The sequence below is a fragment of the Pseudophryne corroboree genome, chromosome 4, assembly GCF_028390025.1.
Source record: "Pseudophryne corroboree isolate aPseCor3 chromosome 4, aPseCor3.hap2, whole genome shotgun sequence".
Taxonomy (NCBI): domain Eukaryota; kingdom Metazoa; phylum Chordata; class Amphibia; order Anura; family Myobatrachidae; genus Pseudophryne; species Pseudophryne corroboree.
Window position 1 is genome coordinate 922,561,772 of NC_086447.1, and position 18,974 is coordinate 922,580,745.

The 18,974-nt window shown below is 49.8% G+C and overlaps 1 protein-coding gene across 1 annotated transcript in view; it reads left to right on the forward strand.

The window, feature by feature from the left end:
- LOC134911032 (calpain-8-like) overlaps window positions 1–18,974 on the forward strand; it is a 254,013-nt gene that overhangs the window by 155,051 nt on the left and 79,988 nt on the right. Inside the window, exons 12-14 of the mRNA XM_063919425.1 lie at window positions 6,241–6,277; window positions 6,855–6,917; window positions 18,843–18,900. Of these exons, the coding sequence (XP_063775495.1) occupies window positions 6,241–6,277; window positions 6,855–6,917; window positions 18,843–18,900 (158 nt within the window). The remainder of the gene's footprint in view (window positions 1–6,240; window positions 6,278–6,854; window positions 6,918–18,842; window positions 18,901–18,974) is intronic.

Consider the following 18,974-nt stretch of genomic DNA (forward strand, 5'->3'; position numbering starts at 1 on the left):
ATTCCAACAGTCAGGACCGGGAATAGGGGCAGCTGCTGGTGAGTACACTCCCTCTGCCCTAACACTGCCACCTGTTCTCACACATTCTGTCAGGACCGGGAATAGGGGCAGCTTCTGGTGAGTACATTCCCTCTGCCCTAACACCACCACCTGTACTCCCTCATTCCAACAGTCAGGACCGGGAATAGGGGCAGCTGCTGGTGAGTACACTCCCTCTGCCCTAACACTGCCACCTGTTCTCACACATTCTGTCAGGACCGGGAATAGGGGCAGCTGCTGGTGAGTACACTCCCTCTGCCCTAACACCACCACCTGTACTCACACATTCCAACAGTCAGGACCGGGAATAGGGGCAGCTGCTGGTGAGTACATTCCCTCTGCCCTAACACCACCACCTGTACTCACACATTCCAACAGTCAGGACCGGGAATAGGGGCAGCTGCTGGTGAGTACATTCCCTCTGCCCTAACACCACCACCTGTACTCACACATTCCAACAGTCAGGATCGGGAATAGGGGCAGCTGCTGGTGAGCACATTTCCTCTGCCCTAACACCGCAACCTCTACTCACACATTCCAACAGCCAGGACCGGGAATAGGGGCAGCTGCTGGTGAGTACACTCCCTCTGCCATAACACCGCCACCTGTACTCACACATTCCAACAGTCAGGACCGGGAATAGGGGCAGCTGCTGGTGAGCACATTTCCTCTGCCCTAACACCACCACCTGTACTCACACATTCCAACAGTCAGGACCGGGATAGGGGCAGCTGCTGGTGAGTACACTCTCTCTGCCCTAACACCGCCACCTGTACTCACACATTCCAACAGTCAGGATCGGGAATAGGGGCAGCTGCTGGTGAGCACATTTCCTCTGCCCTAACACCGCCACCTCTACTCACACATTCCAACAGCCAGGACCGGGAATAGGGGCAGCTGCTGGTGAGTACACTCTCTCTGCCCTAACACTGCCACCTGTACTCACATATTCTGTCAGGATCGGGAATAGGGGCAGCTGCTGGTGAGTACATTCCCTCTGCCCTAACACCACCACCTGTACTCACACATTCCAACAGTCAGGACCGGGAATAGGGGCAGCTGCTGGTGAGCACATTTCCTCTGCCCTAACACCGCCACCTGCACTCACACATTCCAACAGTCAGGACCGGGAATAGGGGCAGCTGCTGGTGAGCACATTTCCTCTGCCCTAACACCGCCACCTGCACTCACACATTCCAACAGTCAGGACCGGGAATAGGGGCAGCTGCTGGTGAGCACATTTCCTCTGCCCTAACACCGCCACCTGTACTCACACATTCCAACAGTCAGGACCGGGAATAGGGGCAGCTGCTGGTGAGCACATTTCCTCTGCCCTAACACCGCCACCTGCACTCACACATTCCAACAGTCAGGACCGGGAATAGGGGCAGCTGCTGGTGAGTACATTCCCTCTGCCCTAACACCACCACCTGTACTCACACATTCCAACAGTCAGGACCGGGAATAGGGGCAGCTGCTGGTGAGTACACTCTGCCCTAACACCACCACCTGTACTCACACATTCCAACAGTCAGGACCAGGAATAGGGGCAGCTGCTGGTGAGTACATTCCCTCTGCCCTAACACCACCACCTGTACTCACACATTCCAACAGTCAGGACCGGGAATAGGGGCAGCTGCTGGTGAGCACATTTCCTCTGCCCTAACACCGCCACCTGCACTCACACATTCCAACAGTCAGGACCGGGAATAGGGGCAGCTGCTGATGAGCACATTTCCTCTGCCCTAACACCGCCACCTGTACTCACACATTCCAACAGTCAGGACCGGGAATAGGGGCAGCTGCTGGTGAGCACATTTCCTCTGCCCTAACACCGCCACCTGTACTCACACATTCCAACAGTCAGGACCGGGAATAGGGGCAGCTGCTGGTGAGTACATTCCCTCTGCCCTAACACCACCACCTGTACTCACACATTCCAACAGTCAGGATCGGGAACAGGGGCAGCTGCTGGTGAGCACATTTCCTCTGCCCTAACACCGCCACCTCTACTCACACATTCCAACAGCCAGGACCGGGAATAGGGGCAGCTGCTGGTGAGTACACTCCCTCTGCCATAACACCGCCACCTGTACTCACACATTCCAACAGTCAGGACCGGGAATAGGGGCAGCTGCTGGTGAGCACATTTCCTCTGCCCTAACACCACCACCTGTACTCACACATTCCAACAGCCAGGACCGGGAATAGGGGCAGCTGCTGGTGAGTACACTCTCTCTGCCCTAACACTGCCACCTGTACTCACATATTCCAACAGTCAGGACCGGGAATAGGGGCAGCTGCTGGTGAGTACACTCTGCCCTAACACCACCACCTGTACTCACACATTCCAACAGTCAGGACCGGGAATAGGGGCAGCTGCTGGTGAGTACACTCCCTCTGCCCTAACACTGCCACCTGTTCTCACACATTCTGTCAGGATCGGGAATAGGGGCAGCTGCTGGTGAGTACATTCCCTCTGCCCTAACACCACCAACCTGTACTCCCACATTCCAACAGTCAGGACCGGGAATAGGGGCAGCTGCTGGTGAGTACACTCCTTCTGCCCTAACACCGCCACCTGTACTCACACATTCTGTCAGGACTGGGAATAGGGGCAGCTGCTGGTGAGTACATTCCCTCTGCCCTAACACCACCACCTATACTCACACATTCCAACAGTCAGGACCGGGAATAGGGGCAGCTGCTGGTGAGCACATTTCCTCTGCCCTAACACCGCCACCTGCACTCACACATTCCAACAGTCAGGACCGGGAATAGGGGCAGCTGCTGGTGAGCACATTTCCTCTGCCCTAACACCGCCACCTGTACTCACACATTCCAACAGTCAGGACCGGGAATAGGGGCAGCTGCTGGTGAGCACATTTCCTCTGCCCTAACACCGCCACCTGCACTCACACATTCCAACAGTCAGGACCGGGAATAGGGGCAGCTGCTGGTGAGTACATTCCCTCTGCCCTAACACCACCACCTGTACTCACACATTCCAACAGTCAGGATCGGGAATAGGGGCAGCTGCTGGTGAGCACATTTCCTCTGCCCTAACACCGCCACCTCTACTCACACATTCCAACAGCCAGGACCGGGAATAGGGGCAGCTGCTGGTGAGTACACTCCCTCTGCCATAACACCGCCACCTGTACTCACACATTCCAACAGTCAGGACCGGGAATAGGGGCAGCTGCTGGTGAGCACATTTCCTCTGCCCTAACACCACCACCTGTACTCACACATTCCAACAGTCAGGACCGGGATAGGGGCAGCTGCTGGTGAGTACACTCTCTCTGCCCTAACACCGCCACCTGTACTCACACATTCCAACAGTCAGGACCGGGAATAGGGGCAGCTGCTGGTGAGTACACTCTCTCTGCCCTAACACTGCCACCTGTACTCACATATTCCAACAGTCAGGACCTGGAATAGGGGTAGCTGCTGGTGAGTACACTCTGCCCTAACACCACCACCTGTACTCACACATTCCAACAGTCAGGACCGGGAATAGGGGCAGCTGCTGGTGAGTACACTCCCTCTGCCCTAACACTGCCACCTGTTCTCACACATTCTGTCAGGATCGGGAATAGGGGCAGCTGCTGGTGAGTACATTCCCTCTGCCCTAACACCACCAACCTGTACTCCCACATTCCAACAGTCAGGACCGGGAATAGGAGCAGCTGCTGGTGAGTACACTCCTTCTGCCCTAACACCGCCACCTGTACTCACACATTCTGTAAGGACCGGGAATAGGGGCAGCTGCTGGTGAGTACATTCCCTCTGCCCTAACACCACCACCTGTACTCACATATTCCAACAGTCAGGACCGGGAATAGGGGCAGCTGCTGGTGAGCACATTTCCTCTGCCCTAACACCGCCACCTGCACTCACACATTCCAACTGTCAGGACCGGGAATAGGGGCAGTTGCTGGTGAGTACACTCCCTCTGCCCTAACACTGCCACCTGTTCTCACACATGCTGTCAGGACCGGGAATAGGGGCAGCTGCTGGTGAGTACACTCCCTCTGCCCTAAAACTACCACCTGTACTCACACATTCCAACAGTCAGGACCGGGAATAGGGGCAGCTGCTGGTGAGTAGATTCCCTCTGCCCTAACACCACCACCTGTACTCACACATTCCAACAGTCAGGACCGGGAATAGGGGCAGCTGCTGGTGAGCACATTTCCTCTGCCCTAACACCGCCACCTGTACTCACACATTCCAACAGTCAGGACCGGGAATAGGGGCAGCTGCTGGTGAGCACATTTCCTCTGCCCTAACACCGCCACCTGTACTCACACATTCCAACAGTCAGGACCGGGAATAGGGGCAGCTACTGGTGAGTACACTCCCTCTGCCATAACACCACCACCTGTACTCACACATTCTAACAGTCAGGACCGGGAATAGGTGCAGCTGCTGGTGAGTACATTCCCTCTGCCCTAACACCACCACCTGTACTCACACATTCCAACAGTCAGGACCGGGAATAGGGGCAGCTGCTGGTGAGTACATTCCCTCTGCCCTAACACCGCCACCTGTACTCACACATTCCAACAGTCAGGACCGGGAATAGGGGCAGCTGCTGGTGAGTACATTCCCTCTGCCCTAACACCGCCACCTGTACTCACACATTCCAACAGTCAGGACCGGGAATAGGTGCAGCTGCTGGTGAGTACACTCCCTCTGTCCTAACACTGCCACATGTACTCACACATTCAGCTGCTGGGATCAGACCTGTAATCACTCTCCAACCAATACATATTTATTTACTATTTATTTATTAACAGTTTCTTATATAGCGCAGCATATTCCGTTGCGCTTTACAATTAGAACAACAGTAATAGAACAAAACTGGGTAAAACCAGACAGACATAGAGGTAGGAAGGCCCTGCTCGCAAGCTTACAATCTATAGGGAAATAGGCATAGATACACAAGGATAGATGGTACCTGTTGCATAATGGTCCACCAGATTGCTAGGTTCTTAATGGGTTGTATGATATGATCACCCAGCAATGTTGTCCAAGGGTCAGGAGGGTGTGAGAGTAAAGAAAGACAAGATATGTGATGTTATGTGTACTGTACAGAGAGGATGTAATTAGATAGGGAAGCACTGAAGGTTATGTGGGTGGGTCTGGAATTTGATAGGTTTGTCTGAAGAGGTGAGTTTTCAGGGAACGTTTAAAGGTTTGGAGACTAGAGGCGAGTCTTATTGTGCGTGGGAGCAGTGGCGTAAGTTCGTCCCAGTTGCCCGGAGGCAAGATAAATATTGGTGCCCCCCCCCCCCTCCTATATTTAGATAAATACATGTATGTGTGTATGGAGTGTTCTGAAAAAATATATATATACTGTGTATCTATACATTTCATTGTCTTTTATTTTAAATCAAACATTTCTTAGCAGTCATACCCAGGATTAGAACCCATGACCTGTTACCCTGACAGCAGCCACTTTACTGATGGAGCTATTTGCTCCTGTACATGAAGCATGAGAATTCTAACTATATTAAGTTATGTGTAATTGTCAGAGAAGTAACTTCATATACAGTAGTTTGAATTCTCATATTTCCTATACAGGTGCAAACAGCTTCATCAGTAAAGTATCTGGCTTTAGTGTAATAGGGTGTGGTTTCTAATCCCGGGTGTGACACTTTTAAAATGTGTATCTACAGTATAATAAAAAGTGTTATGTGTAAGGTGCAGGGACCAGTGAGGAAGTCGGCCACTGAAGAGATAGAGGCCTCTATCAATTAACTTAATTCAATGCTGTCACAGAATGGGAGGAGAGGTGCCCCCTTCAGAGCAGGAGCCCGGCTGCAGATGACTCCGTTGCCTCCCAGAGTTACGCCTCTGCGTGGGAGGGAATTCCACAGAGTGGGTAAAGCTCGGATAAAGTCCTGTAATTTTGAGTGGGAACAAGTAATGCGTGTGGATGAGAGACGCAGATCTTGTGCAGAGCGGAGAGGTCTGGTAGGGAGATATTTTGAAGTGAGTGAAGAGATGTACGTTGGTGCAGTTTGGTTAATAGCCTTGTATGTCAGTAAAAGTATTTTATATTTAATACGGTAGAATACCGGTAACCATATTATGAGGGAGAATAAAACGTCATGCTCAGTGTATCACATTTATTATTCATTTTACTAGCAGGATAAATATTCTCACTAATTGACTTTTATTTTATTTTAGGGAGGCTGGAAATGTGGTGGATGCAGATCCCTACGAGGTAATATATTCATATGTAGTTATTATGCTTTCATACAATTGTACAGTGGCTTATAATCACCAGTATCATAAATGTGTGTCTCTCGCAGTCACCAGCGTTTAATGTCATTATAGTAATTATCATGGACGATGACTAGTTCTATACATAATGACCAATGGCGGAAGATCCCCAGATTGTAGTCAGCTCCTGTTATGTTGTATACATCTAGTTCCTACAGGCCTCTATAAAGCACAAATAGAACTTTTTATTTCTTTTTTAGTCTCTTCTTAAAATAATAAAATATCACTCTGTGGATTTGTTCTGACGTTGCTTTGTCCTCATGCATTTGGCTGCGGCTTCCTTATACAGATACAGCAAAATGGAGGGGGACAGACTGATTAGGACTCTAGTAGTTTAAAATACATAAGGCTGCTGCCGCTACATTTTGGGAGGCGGTAATTATAACAGGTTTTCTTTGTTTGCCATGCGGTCAGACACAAGTGTATTTGGTTTTCTAAAGATGCAGATTCACTTTAAGCTGATAAATATAATTCCATGTTTTTATTACTCTTTATTTTCCCTTGTTTGTTCCTTGCAGCCCGAATTTTGCTCACCTCCAGATACAGAATCTTCTGATGGATGTGAGGATGAGGCTGCAGAGGTAACGTATCTTATTGTTACATAAAAACATAGAATGTGACGGCAGATAAGAAACACTTGGCACATCTAGTCTTCCTCCGTTTCTACCTTAATTTTACCTCAAACATTTTTTTATGCTTATTTCTGTGTAAGGAGATCCTTATGTCTATCCCATGCATGTGTAAATTGCTCTACTGTCTTAGCCTCTACCACCTCTGATGGGAGGCTAATCCACTTGTCCACTACCCTTTCTGTGAAGACACTTTCCCCCAAATTTCCCCTAAACCTCCCTCCCCCCAGTATCAGTGCATGTCCTCGTGTTCTAATACTTCTCTTGATTTGAAGAATGTTTCCCTCCTGTACCCTGGTAAAACCCTTGGTATATGTGACAGTCTCTATCATATCCCCCCTTCCCTTCCCTTCTCTGCTCCACACTATACATAGTGAGATTTATTAGTCATTCTGGGTATGTTGTGTGATGTAGGCCATGCACCATTTTAGTTGCCCTTCTTTGTACAGTCTCTAAAGTATTAAAGTCCTTTTGAAGATTTGGCCTCCAGAATTGAACACAGTATTCTAGATGAGGCCGTACCAATGACTTATACAGTGGCATTATTACTTCTTTCTGCTGCTGATTCCTCTCCCAATGCAGCCAAGCATCTGAATAGCCTTCCTCATTGTTGTGTTACATAAGCCGCTCATAACTTTATTGTGATTACATAAACCTTTTACTTAAGCTAGCTTATCACTAAATAAAACCACACCACACACTGAAATAAAGACACGGACACAGTAGCTGGAGTTAAAGGTCAGACGATGTTTATTAATCGCTGACCAACTCTTTAAACTAATAATTGAGGCCGAATTAGAATTGAATTGAATGTATATTAACTTTAGTTTGGAGGATGGCAAACAGAAAACCGCTGCCAAACACCAGCACCCGTCACCTAAATGACAAACCATCAAACCAAGGAGGGGAGTACACATACCCCGCCTCCTTCCCGCATAACCCGCATTGTGCTGGCCTTACCCCTCTTTCTCTGGCAAACGTTCGGTTCCCGCAGGGGAACGTCTAAATGTCCAACCGCAAGAAAAGGACACACCTGCCGTCCATTTAAAGAGGGAGCCCCACAATGACCACTTATGCCTGTGTGACAGCTGGTTGGCAGCGATTTCCCGCCACCAAGGTTTACCAAACCGCCACCGCCATCCGCAAACAGAAAATCAACCAGAAACTAACTAGCTCTAACGAAAAGGACCGAAAATATCCTCCAGAAAAAACTGCACTCCCTCCGGCGAAAGGTGAACCCCATCGTCTCTATAACGCTGCCTGTTCCGCAGCACCATCAGCGGATGCTTAATTGCCACTCCGCCTATGGCCTTGACAAAAAGAGACACCGTCGAGTTCACCTTTTTGCGTGCTTTCTCCAGCGCCGAGAAACGCACCGCACCACGCCAATGGAAACGGGGCACCATTTCCGACCAGATAATGCATACCCCAGGCCAGTGACAACGTATCGCCACCACATCCGCCTTTATAGACAAAATCAAGTCTATACCCTTAACTCGGCCCAGATCATTACCACCCAAATGAATGATAATACAACTGGGGCGACCCCAGCGGCGCTCCCTAGAAAAAAGGACTCGCAACAGATCACCCCACAACATGCCCCTAACACCTAACCATCTAAATTGCCTGGACCCAAAAATCTCAGTCGCCCTAGACGCCATAGGATGTTTCTCCGCCCAAAAAACATATGAATGACCAACCATCCATATGTGGTCTCCAACATTGATGACAGCTGTAAAAGAAAATATCCTAATGTCAGATTATGCACATAATCTGTAACTTAAACACAACGTAACCAATTAAACCCAAGTGAAGGAGAAAACTCAAAAAACCTCCCGTGGACCTTGATAGAACAGCCAATTGAAATTAGGCCCCCTCGGAGGAAAAATTTTAAAAATTCGCTTCACACCCTCGATTCCTGAACGGTAAGCGTTCAAAAACCGACGAGTAAACATGTTTTTGGGTTAGCGCAACAGGCGCACTTATAACTTATCTATACGGACATAAGACTTATAGGAGGCCGACTTCCAGCGACCCAACTCCCGAATAGCCGCTGGTGATGAACCAGCGGCCGCCGCATGGGTAGCCGCCCCAATCCGAAAGGAATGAGTACCGAAGTCCGCCTCCTGCAAGCCCAACGCCGTCAAACATTTCTTGAACACCGATGAGAACTGAAATTTTGTCAGAGGGTCCGACTGCGCGTGCACCAACAACTGGTTACCCCCCGGAGGTCTTAACCGCACATACTCCTGCGTCAGCCGCAGCGGGCAAACGCCCGTACCTCCCTGAGCCTCCAAGGACAACCAGCGACCCCGACCTGTTTGATCTGTCTTGGACCGCACAATCCTACAGAGCAACAGGCCTTCCTGCAGGCGCACATTCTCGTAGAGCAGACCCGATTCCCGGGACGCCTTGCTGCTCGCCACTAACTCGCTCACCCGAAAAGCCCCAAAAAAGGCCAGGGCATATGCGCTACTAAACAATGCCACCTCAAATTCCGAGGACGCAATCTGAGGTAGCACCCGCAGCAATTCTGCTAGCAGCTGCAAAGTTATAGGCCTACGCGAATCCGCAGGCGCCGGGTGCAACCTAGCCCAGCCTTTCAGCGCTCTGGAAAGGACGAACGACCCCGTGGGGTCCGCCGTCCCGTGGAGTCGCGAGTGAAAGGCGATGCCCGCAAGGGCAGTAGCCATGGCCGCTTTTGACCTGCCGTTCTGGTAATGCTCCCAAACAAAGGTCAACAGGGCGTCGGCCGAAGACTCACCTGCTACCCCGTACCTACTCTGAAAGGCTGACCAATCCCGCCATGCAGCATCATACGCTCGCAGCGTGGAGGGAGCCAGTGCACACCTGGCTAATGCCGTTAAACCGCTTCGACCATCTGCCAGACAGAAGGTGGACACTGTAACCCCTCTGCCTCCGCACCAGGAACCAACGTCCTGAATTTGTCAAACTGGAACCGGGACAATGCATCTGCAATTCCATTGTCAACTCCAGGAACGTGGCGAGCCCTAAAATTAATATTGCGCTGCAAACAAACCAACACTAAATGCCTTAGCAGTCGCAGCGCCTGCGGAGAGGAGGAACGCTGATTATTAATCGCATGCACTGCCCCCAAGTTGTCGCAAAGAAACAGAATGTCCCTATTTGCGAACCGTCCGGCCCATAACTCAAGCGCCACTATGATAGGGAACAATTCCAGCAACAGAAGGTTCTTGGTAAACCCCCGCGCTACCCAAGATGCCGGCCAGGCCGCAGCGCACCATGCGCCAGCGAAGAACGCGCCAAACCCTAGACTGCCGGATGCATCCGTGAACAATTGCAGCTGCTTACTGGAACAACAAGGAGCGGGCCACAAAACTTCCCTGTTGAAGGACACCAGGAACGAGACCCAAATCCGCAAATCATCCTTGATCTCGCGGGAAAGGTACACGGAGTGATTCTGCCGAACCGTCCCCGCGGTGGCCCGTTCGAGTTTGCGACAGAAAATCCTGCCCATAGGGATAATCCGACACGCAAAATTGAGAGAACCAAGCAAGGACTGCACCTGCTTAAGTCGAACCCTGCGTTTTGCTAAACAGTCTGTAATCAAACCCACTAGTTTCCGCACCTTATCTTCGGGCAAGCGACAGCACCCCCCTAACGTGTCAATTTCTATACCTAAGTAGCTAAGACAAGTGCAAGGACCCTCGCACTTATCCTGCGCAACCGGAACCCCTAAAGCGCAGAATAACGACCTGGCCACCGAGAGAATGTCCCCACAGACCGAACTGTCTCCGGGCCCTACAAAAAGAAAGTCATCCAGGTAGTGAGCCACCCCCAGCTGCCCGGAGGCGGTCTGGACGCACCAGTGCAAAAATGTGCTAAAGCACTCAAAGTATGCGCAGGAGACAGAGCAACCCATGGGGAGACACCGATCGACGTAGAATTCGCCCCCTATTTTGAAACCCAGAAACCGCAGGGAATCTGGGTGTAGCGGGAGTAGCCGAAAGGCCGACTCCACGTCCAATTTTGCCAACAGACTCCCCGGACCAAAATCCCGCACTAATCGCAGCGCGTCGTCAAACGACTGATATCGAACTCTGCACTGGGCTTCCGGGATAGCGTCGTTGACCGACAACCCTGGCGGGTGCGACAAGTGTTGTATCAAACGAAACTTGCCTATGGCCTTCTTGGGCACTACCCCTACTGGGGAAATGCGCAAGGAGGGCAGCGGGGAAACGGCGTAGGGCCCAGCCATGCGCCCCAGCCCGATCTCCCCGTCAACCTTCCGCCGGACTTCCTGCGGGAATTCGCGAGCCGATCTCAAATTCTGGCGCGCAACCACATATACCGAATCCGAAATTGGCAAGCGAAAACCGTGCTGAAAGCCCTCCAAGAGAAACGATGCCACCGACTCATCGGGGTACAAGGTAAGCCAGCGCTGCAACTCGGGAACTATAATCGGGGAGAAGGCCTTACTTGCCAACTCCACCGGCCTCGGTGGAAGCGGCAGGCTTACCGCCTGTCGCCGCGGTGCATTCCTTGGCCGGGTGACTCGCTCCGCACAACCTACATGAGTGGCGAAAACGACAATTCGTTCCCTTGACGCATTTGCCGTCGTTGTAGGCAAAGCACTTGCCTTTTCCTGTCAATCGTGAAACCACCGCCCCGGCCGCCCCGGGCTTCTTGGCCGCGACGTCCGGGGTGGGTTTGACCTGCTGCGTTACCTCTAACCACACCTCAACGTCCTTAAAACCCGCGGGCAGGATGGGGTTGCCATCCTGATTGCGACGAAACTTCTCGTCGTAATCCCGCCACGCGGAACCCTTGGATTTTAAGTACATATCGTGTACTAAAAACAAATATTTCACCAAGTTGGCATACTCCGCGGGACGCGACTCCGTGTAGCAAGCCATGAACACCAAAAAACCACGCAGCCACTGGTGAAAATTGCGAAACGCATTTTCCCCAATACCACCCGGTTTCTTGGCCGCGTCAAAACCTTGCCGCATTTCCTCCGTAAGGGTGAATATGTCTACATACTTCCCCTTACGTATTTTTTCCCGCATGCGCTTACGAACCCCCCTTGTAACTGCCGTGTTGGCGCAATGTACCATCTCGCCGTAACGGGGAGGGTCGGAGGGGACCACCTGCGCAGGAGCGGCCACCTTATGCGCCTCCTTGGCCATTCGCCGCGCGATGAGCCTAGCTAATTTACGCGGGCGCCGCGGAGAGCCGGATGATACGCTGCTAGAAGACGAGGAACTACCAGTTGAAACGTGTAAAGGAATGTTTAGCTCACCGGAGTTTGAAGGACCCGGAACCGCGTCGTCCGCTGCACCTGTCTCCGCTGATGGCCGTACTTCCACGTTCGCAGTCGTGCTCGTCCGTGACCTTCGCCTCGTGACGGGCGTAGCCCCTGAATTAGACGGGACCTGCAAGGGAGAAAAAGAGGGGACAACCGGCACCGGGGGAACCAGAACATCATTAACACTTGTCCGCAAATGCGGAGACGGAGAGCCCGTCCCTCCGCTCCGCGGCGGTTGGCCGCCCGGCAGCTGCAGGGAGGGAGCCCCCGCCGAGGTGTACCCGATCGACTGCGTAAAGGCCGACCCGCTCACTGCACCAAAACTCGCGGGGTAAGACGGCCGCCACGCCGTATGCGGCGGGCAGCCGCCCGCCCCCGCCCATCCGTATGACGCCGGAAGGAACTGAGGGGGCGCCGTGAGAGGGGGCCAACTCTGTGCCACCTGATACCCACCGCCCGGTGCCTGCCCTGATTGCAGGCCCGCAAAGGCCGGCAAGGGCACCGCGACTCGGGGGCCACCGACCGACCACGTGGACTGCACGCCGGCGCCCGCGCTGGACCCGTGCGGGGAAAACTGTGTGCCGGACACCGTCATGAAGCCCATGGAAGGCATGCTGGCGGCTAAGGGGAATGCTGGAGCCGGAGGCCACGCAAAACCCCCGGGGAAGGACTGGCTCCCAGCGAAGCCTTGCTGCGCTGCTACCGAAAACGCCCCGCCGGGCGTCATATAAGCCGCCGAGACGGATGTCTGTGTGGACCCAAAAGGAAAAGAACCGGGAAGGGCGTGGAGAGGGGTTTGAAAACCGACGAGCGGAGGCGCCGTTAATGGCGGCGGGGCGTCTGACACCCAGGAAGAGCCCGAGCAGGCCACAGAGGCCGGGGGGAAACCCTGCCATGTGACTGCCGCCGGGGCGGGTGTGGCGGCAGCCGCTGCCACGTCCCCCCCCCAGCGACACTAGGCCCAAACGGCCCAATATTATCCAAATTGACTTGAGGTGTGCTAAACCCCTCGTTGGAGGGGGGTCGTATGGGGCCCTGCATTGTCCCGGGGACAGCGGGAGACGCTACCCGCTGTCCTGGGCTCATATCCCCCAGCTGCCTATTGACCCCCCCCTCGCCCCCCGCAGCTCTGCCCCGGCCGTCCGGCACAGCTTGTGCCCCTAGGACGCCGTTGAGAGCCGACCGCGGGGATGGAGGAGGAGGGCCGGAGGAACTTAAGGAAGGAGGGAGGGAAGATGTTTCGCCCGCGGTAGACGCTGGGGAGCGCGGCCCAGCCGGACCGCGCGCACCCGCGCCACGTGCTGAGCGGCCGCCGGCCGCCGGAGGGGGAGTACAGCCGACGCCCGAGACAGGAGGGAGAGGAGAGGCCCGTCCCGCTGCGAGCGCCGGGACGCGCGGCCCGGCCGAGCCGCGCGCATCGGCACCACGTGACGAGCGGCCGCTGGCCGCCCGTCTCCGTGCGGCAGGGGAGCGGGCTGTAACAGCCCGCCCCCGCCGCCTGTCTGCAGCAGGGGAACGGCCACGCTGGGGCGCAATGCTCGGGGAGCGGGAGCGGAAGGCGCTCCCTGCCTCCACGAGGCGCCGGGGGGGGGGGAGCTGATCGTCTGGGACGGGTCATAGCAGCAGGAGGGAGACGTCGGCAAAAGCACAAAGATGCACTGTACAGAGAGGGGGCAACAGTATACTATAAAATGCCCAGTGAAGGCAAATGCAATTTAAACAGATTATGCAAGTTGGACAAGAAACAGTATACTTATCCTTCCTGGGCATAAACTGAAAGGCAAGAGGGAGTCTAACAAGATGGCCACTCCCTATATACTAACCTAAGACCCTCCTCTTCATCCTGATCCACAACCCCCTAAACCAATAGGAAAAACCAACCGGGAAAACTGATCTGCCTAGCAACTGCTTAGTCATTTAACAACCAATCACAAAAGTTGATCGCTTATATGGCCTCAGGCTTATGCAGCCTTCAGCTTATCTTACTTACCTACCTTTATGTCACCTGAAATAGTGACTCCTAGATCCCTTTCCTCCTCAGTAGCTCCCAGTATAATGCCATTAATACTATATTTATCCTTTATGTCACCTGAGATAATGACTCCTAGATCCCTTTCCTCCTCAGTAGTTTCCAGTATAGTGCCATTAATACTATATTTATCCTTTATGTCACCTGAGATAGTGACTCCTAGATCCCTTTCCTCCTCAGTAGTTTCCAGTATAGTGCCATTAATACTATATTTATCCTTTATGTCACCTGAGATAGTGACTCCTAGATCCCTTTCCTCCTCAGTAGTTTCCAGTATAGTGCCATTAATACTATATTTATCCTTTATGTCACCTGAAATAGTGACTCCTAGATCCCTTTCCTCCTCAGTAGTTTCCAGTATAGCGCCATTAATACTATATTTATCCTTTATGTTACCTGAAATAGTGACTCCTAGATCCCTTTCCTCCTCAGTAGTTTCCAGTATAGCGCCATTAATACTATATTTAGCCTTTATGTCACCTGAAATAGTGACTCCTAGATCCCTTTCCTCCTCAGTAGTTTCCAGTATAGTGCCATTAATACTATATTTATCCTTTATGTCACCTGAAATAGTGACTCCTAGATCCCTTTCCTCCTCAGTAGTTTCCAGTATAGCGCCATTAATACTATATTTAGCCTTTATGTCACCTGAAATAGTGACTCCTAGATCCCTTTCCTCCTCAGTAGTTTCCAGTATAGTGCCATTAATACTATATTTATCCTTTATGTCACCTGAGATAGTGACTCCTAGATCCCTTTCCTCCTCAGTAGTTTCCAGTATAGTGCCATTAATACTATATTCATCCTTTATGTCACCTGAGATAATGACTCCTAGATCCCTTTCCTCCTCAGTAGCTCCCAGTATAGTGCCATTAATACTATATTTATCCTTTATGTCACCTGAAATAGTGACTCCTAGATCCCTTTCCTCCTCAGTAGTTTCCAGTATAGTGCCATTAATACTATATTTATCCTTTATGTCACCTGAAATAGTGACTCCTAGATCCCTTTCCTCCTCAGTAGTTTCCAGTATAGTGCCATTAATACTATATTTATCCTTTATGTCACCTGAAATAGTGACTCCTAGATCCCTTTCCTCCTCAGTAGTTCCCAGTATAGTGCCATTAATACTATATTTATCCTTTATGCCACCTGAAATAGTGACTCCTAGATCCCTTTCCTCCTCAGTAGTTTCCAGTATAGTGCCATTAATACTATATTTAGCCTTTATGTCACCTGAAATAGTGACTCCTAGATCCCTTTCCTCCTCAGTAGCTCCCAGTATAGTGCCATTAATACTATATTTATCCTTTATGTCACCTGAAATAGTGACTCCTAGATCTCTTTCCTCCTCAGTCGTTTCCAGTATAGTGCCATTAATACTATATTTATCCTTTATGTCACCTGAAATAGTGACTCCTAGATCCCTTTCCTCCTCAGTAGTTTCCAGTATAGCACCATTAATACTATATTTATCCTTTATGTCACCTGAAATAGTGACTCCTAGATCCCTTTCCTCCTCAGTAGTTTCCAGTATAGCGCCATTAATACTATATTTAGCCTTTATGTCACCTGAAATAGTGACTCCTAGATCCCTTTCCTCCTCAGTAGCTTCCAGTATAGCGCCATTAATACTATATTTATCCTTTATGTCACCTGAAATAGTGACTCCTAGATCCCTTTCCTCCTCAGTAGTTTCCAGTATAGCGCCATTAATACTATATTTAGCCTTTATGTCACCTGAAATAGTGACTCCTAGATCCCTTTCCTCCTCAGTAGTTTCCAGTATAGTGCCATTAATACTATATTTATCCTTTATGTCACCTGAGATAGTGACTCCTAGATCCCTTTCCTCCTCAGTAGTTTCCAGTATAGTGCCATTAATACTATATTCATCCTTTATGTCTCCTGAGATAATGACTCCTAGATCCCTTTCCTCCTCAGTAGCTCCCAGTATAGTGCCATTAATACTATATTTATCCTTTATGTCACCTGAGATAGTGACTCCTAGATCCCTTTCCTCCTCAGTAGTTCCCAGTATAGTGCCATTAATACTATATTTATCCTTTATGTCACCTGAAATAGTGACTCCTAGATCCCTTTCCTCCTCAGTAGTTTCCAGTATAGTGCCATTAATACTATATTTATCCTTTATGTCACCTGAAATAGTGACTCCTAGATCCCTTTCCTCCTCAGTAGTTTCCAGTATAGCGCCATTAATACTATATTTAGCCTTTATGTCACCTGAAATAGTGACTCCTAGATCCCTTTCCTCCTCAGTAGTTTCCAGTATAGTGCCATTAATACTATATTTATCCTTTATGTCACCTGAGATAGTGACTCCTAGATCCCTTTCCTCCTCAGTAGCTCCCAGTATAGTGCCATTAATACTATATTTATCCTTTATGTCACCTGAGGTAGTGACTCCTAGATCCCTTTCCTCCTCAGTAGTTCCCATTAATACTACAGGGTGATTCAAAAGTCGCAGTACACCTTTTTGTTTCAAAAACTGTGCAGGTAATTGGAAAACTGAATAGTAAGGTATAGGTGAGGTGGGCTACCTTTTAGGGTATGTACAGAACATGGACACTATCTTGAAATGGGCCATCTTGAATCTAAGTCAGTTTTTTCAAATGGAAAGTTGGGTCGTGTAACATGTCAGACAACATCAGAATTTGCTGAAAAGCTTATTGCTGCAAACAGATTTGAAATAGCAGTTATGGTTCAAAAGTTACAACACTGTTTTTGTTGCAGGTAACTGAAGATGGCTTTGACAAAAGAGGAGAGAACTGAGGTCATTTTGATATCAAACATCATGTGCTGCGTTGTGGGCTCTTCATGAAGGATGCCAAAACTATTGTTGAGGTTGTCTCGTCAGTAGCACTTTTTGGACAACCACTCCGTGACTTGTCAGCCGCAGTCCCAGGTTCTCGGAATTTGGAAATTAGGCACCTGACAGTGTTATATGAAATTGGAGGTCTTTCTGGGTTCTGGTTGTTGAAATCTGCAGCTATGACATGGAAACTCCATTATTCAGACATCAAAATGACCTCAGTTCTCTCCTCTTTTGTCAAAGCCATCTTCAGTTACCTGCAACATGTAAATTGTTGTAACTTTTGAACCATAACTGCTATTTCAAATCTATTTGCAGCAATAAACTTTTCAGCAAATTCTGATGTTGTCTGACATGTTACACGACCCGACTTTCCATTTGAAAGAACTGACTTAGATTCAAGATGGCCGATTTCAAGATGTCGCCCATCTTCGGTACAAACCCTAAAAGATAGCCCACCTCACCCATACCTGACTGGAGTATTCAGTTTTCCCATTTCCTGCACAGTTTTTGAAATAAAAGGGTGTACTGCGACGTTTGAATCACCTTGTATATTTAGCCTTTGGATTTTTGAGACTCAAGTGCATGATTTTGCATTTTTGGGCATTAAACTGTAATTTCCACCCTCTCCACCATTCCTCTAGTCTACCTAGATCCTCAATCATTTGTTTTACCCCTCCTGGTGTGTCTACCCTGTTGCATACCTTTGTGTCATCTGCAAAAAGGCATACTTTCCCTTTAATGCCATTTGCAATGTCACCAATAAAGATATTAAAAAGCACTGGTCCAAGTACAGATCCCTGGGGTACTCCACTGGTAACATTTCCCTCCTCTGACCGCACTCCAAGCTTTTGAGTTTATTTAGAAGTCCACGATGTGGGACAGTGTCAAAAGCCTTACTACAGTCTAGTATGTTGTATTGAAGCCCACATCAGATTATTTTGTTGACGAGATATACTGTAATGCTTTCTTGCAAAACAGTATATGGCAGCCCAGTCCTTATAGGACAAGTTCCGTATACCCTACAGACGGAGAATTTACGTTGTGGTTATTCATAGCTACAAATAGTGATGAGCAAATAATTCATCCTGCGTGTTGTGTGACTGGGGTAATATTGGGAGCACTGATGAAAGTAATAGCTGACACCTCATTGATGGCACCTCAGAGAAGGGTACAAATTAAGCCGCACTGAGGGGCTAATTCATATGCAACCTAGTAATCCCCTTACATGTAATGTGAAACTACAAATCCCAGCATGCTCTGACAAAGTTTTGCTGTTAGGGCACGTTAAAACTGTGGCATGGCATGCTGGGATGTGTGGTTCTGCAGTAACTGGAGTGCCAGAGGTTGTCTACTCCTGCCTTGAAGTTTATGCAAATATCACATTCTTATTTATTTATTTGGGCGCAGTAACGTGATTAGCCGTATTCAGCGAAGGTCTGTCCTTATTTGCCCAGCTGCGCACATCAGAGGTAGTGACATTTGGCTGCAGGATGCCACTTTACCCCATCCATAAATACACTTTTCCTGTCTTTCATTTTCTCCATATAATACACGAAGATGTTATCCGTTGCATCCATCCTTTGTACATTACAGAAATAAATATTAGTCGGAGATACAGATGTTCTAGGTGTCAGTCCTGTGATTCCGGGTGTATCATTTCCATATTACACACAGTGTATGATCTGCTACTCTTACCATCTTCCCTGCTCCTCTCTCCATCAGGAAGGTGAATACAACGTGGAGGAGGTGAGGAGCGTCCTGAACCAGAGGTTACTGGAGTGTAAGTTGTGTGTACAGGAGACGCATTATAACCCCATATGTTTTTCTGTACTCTGACATGTAAATAAGTTTCTA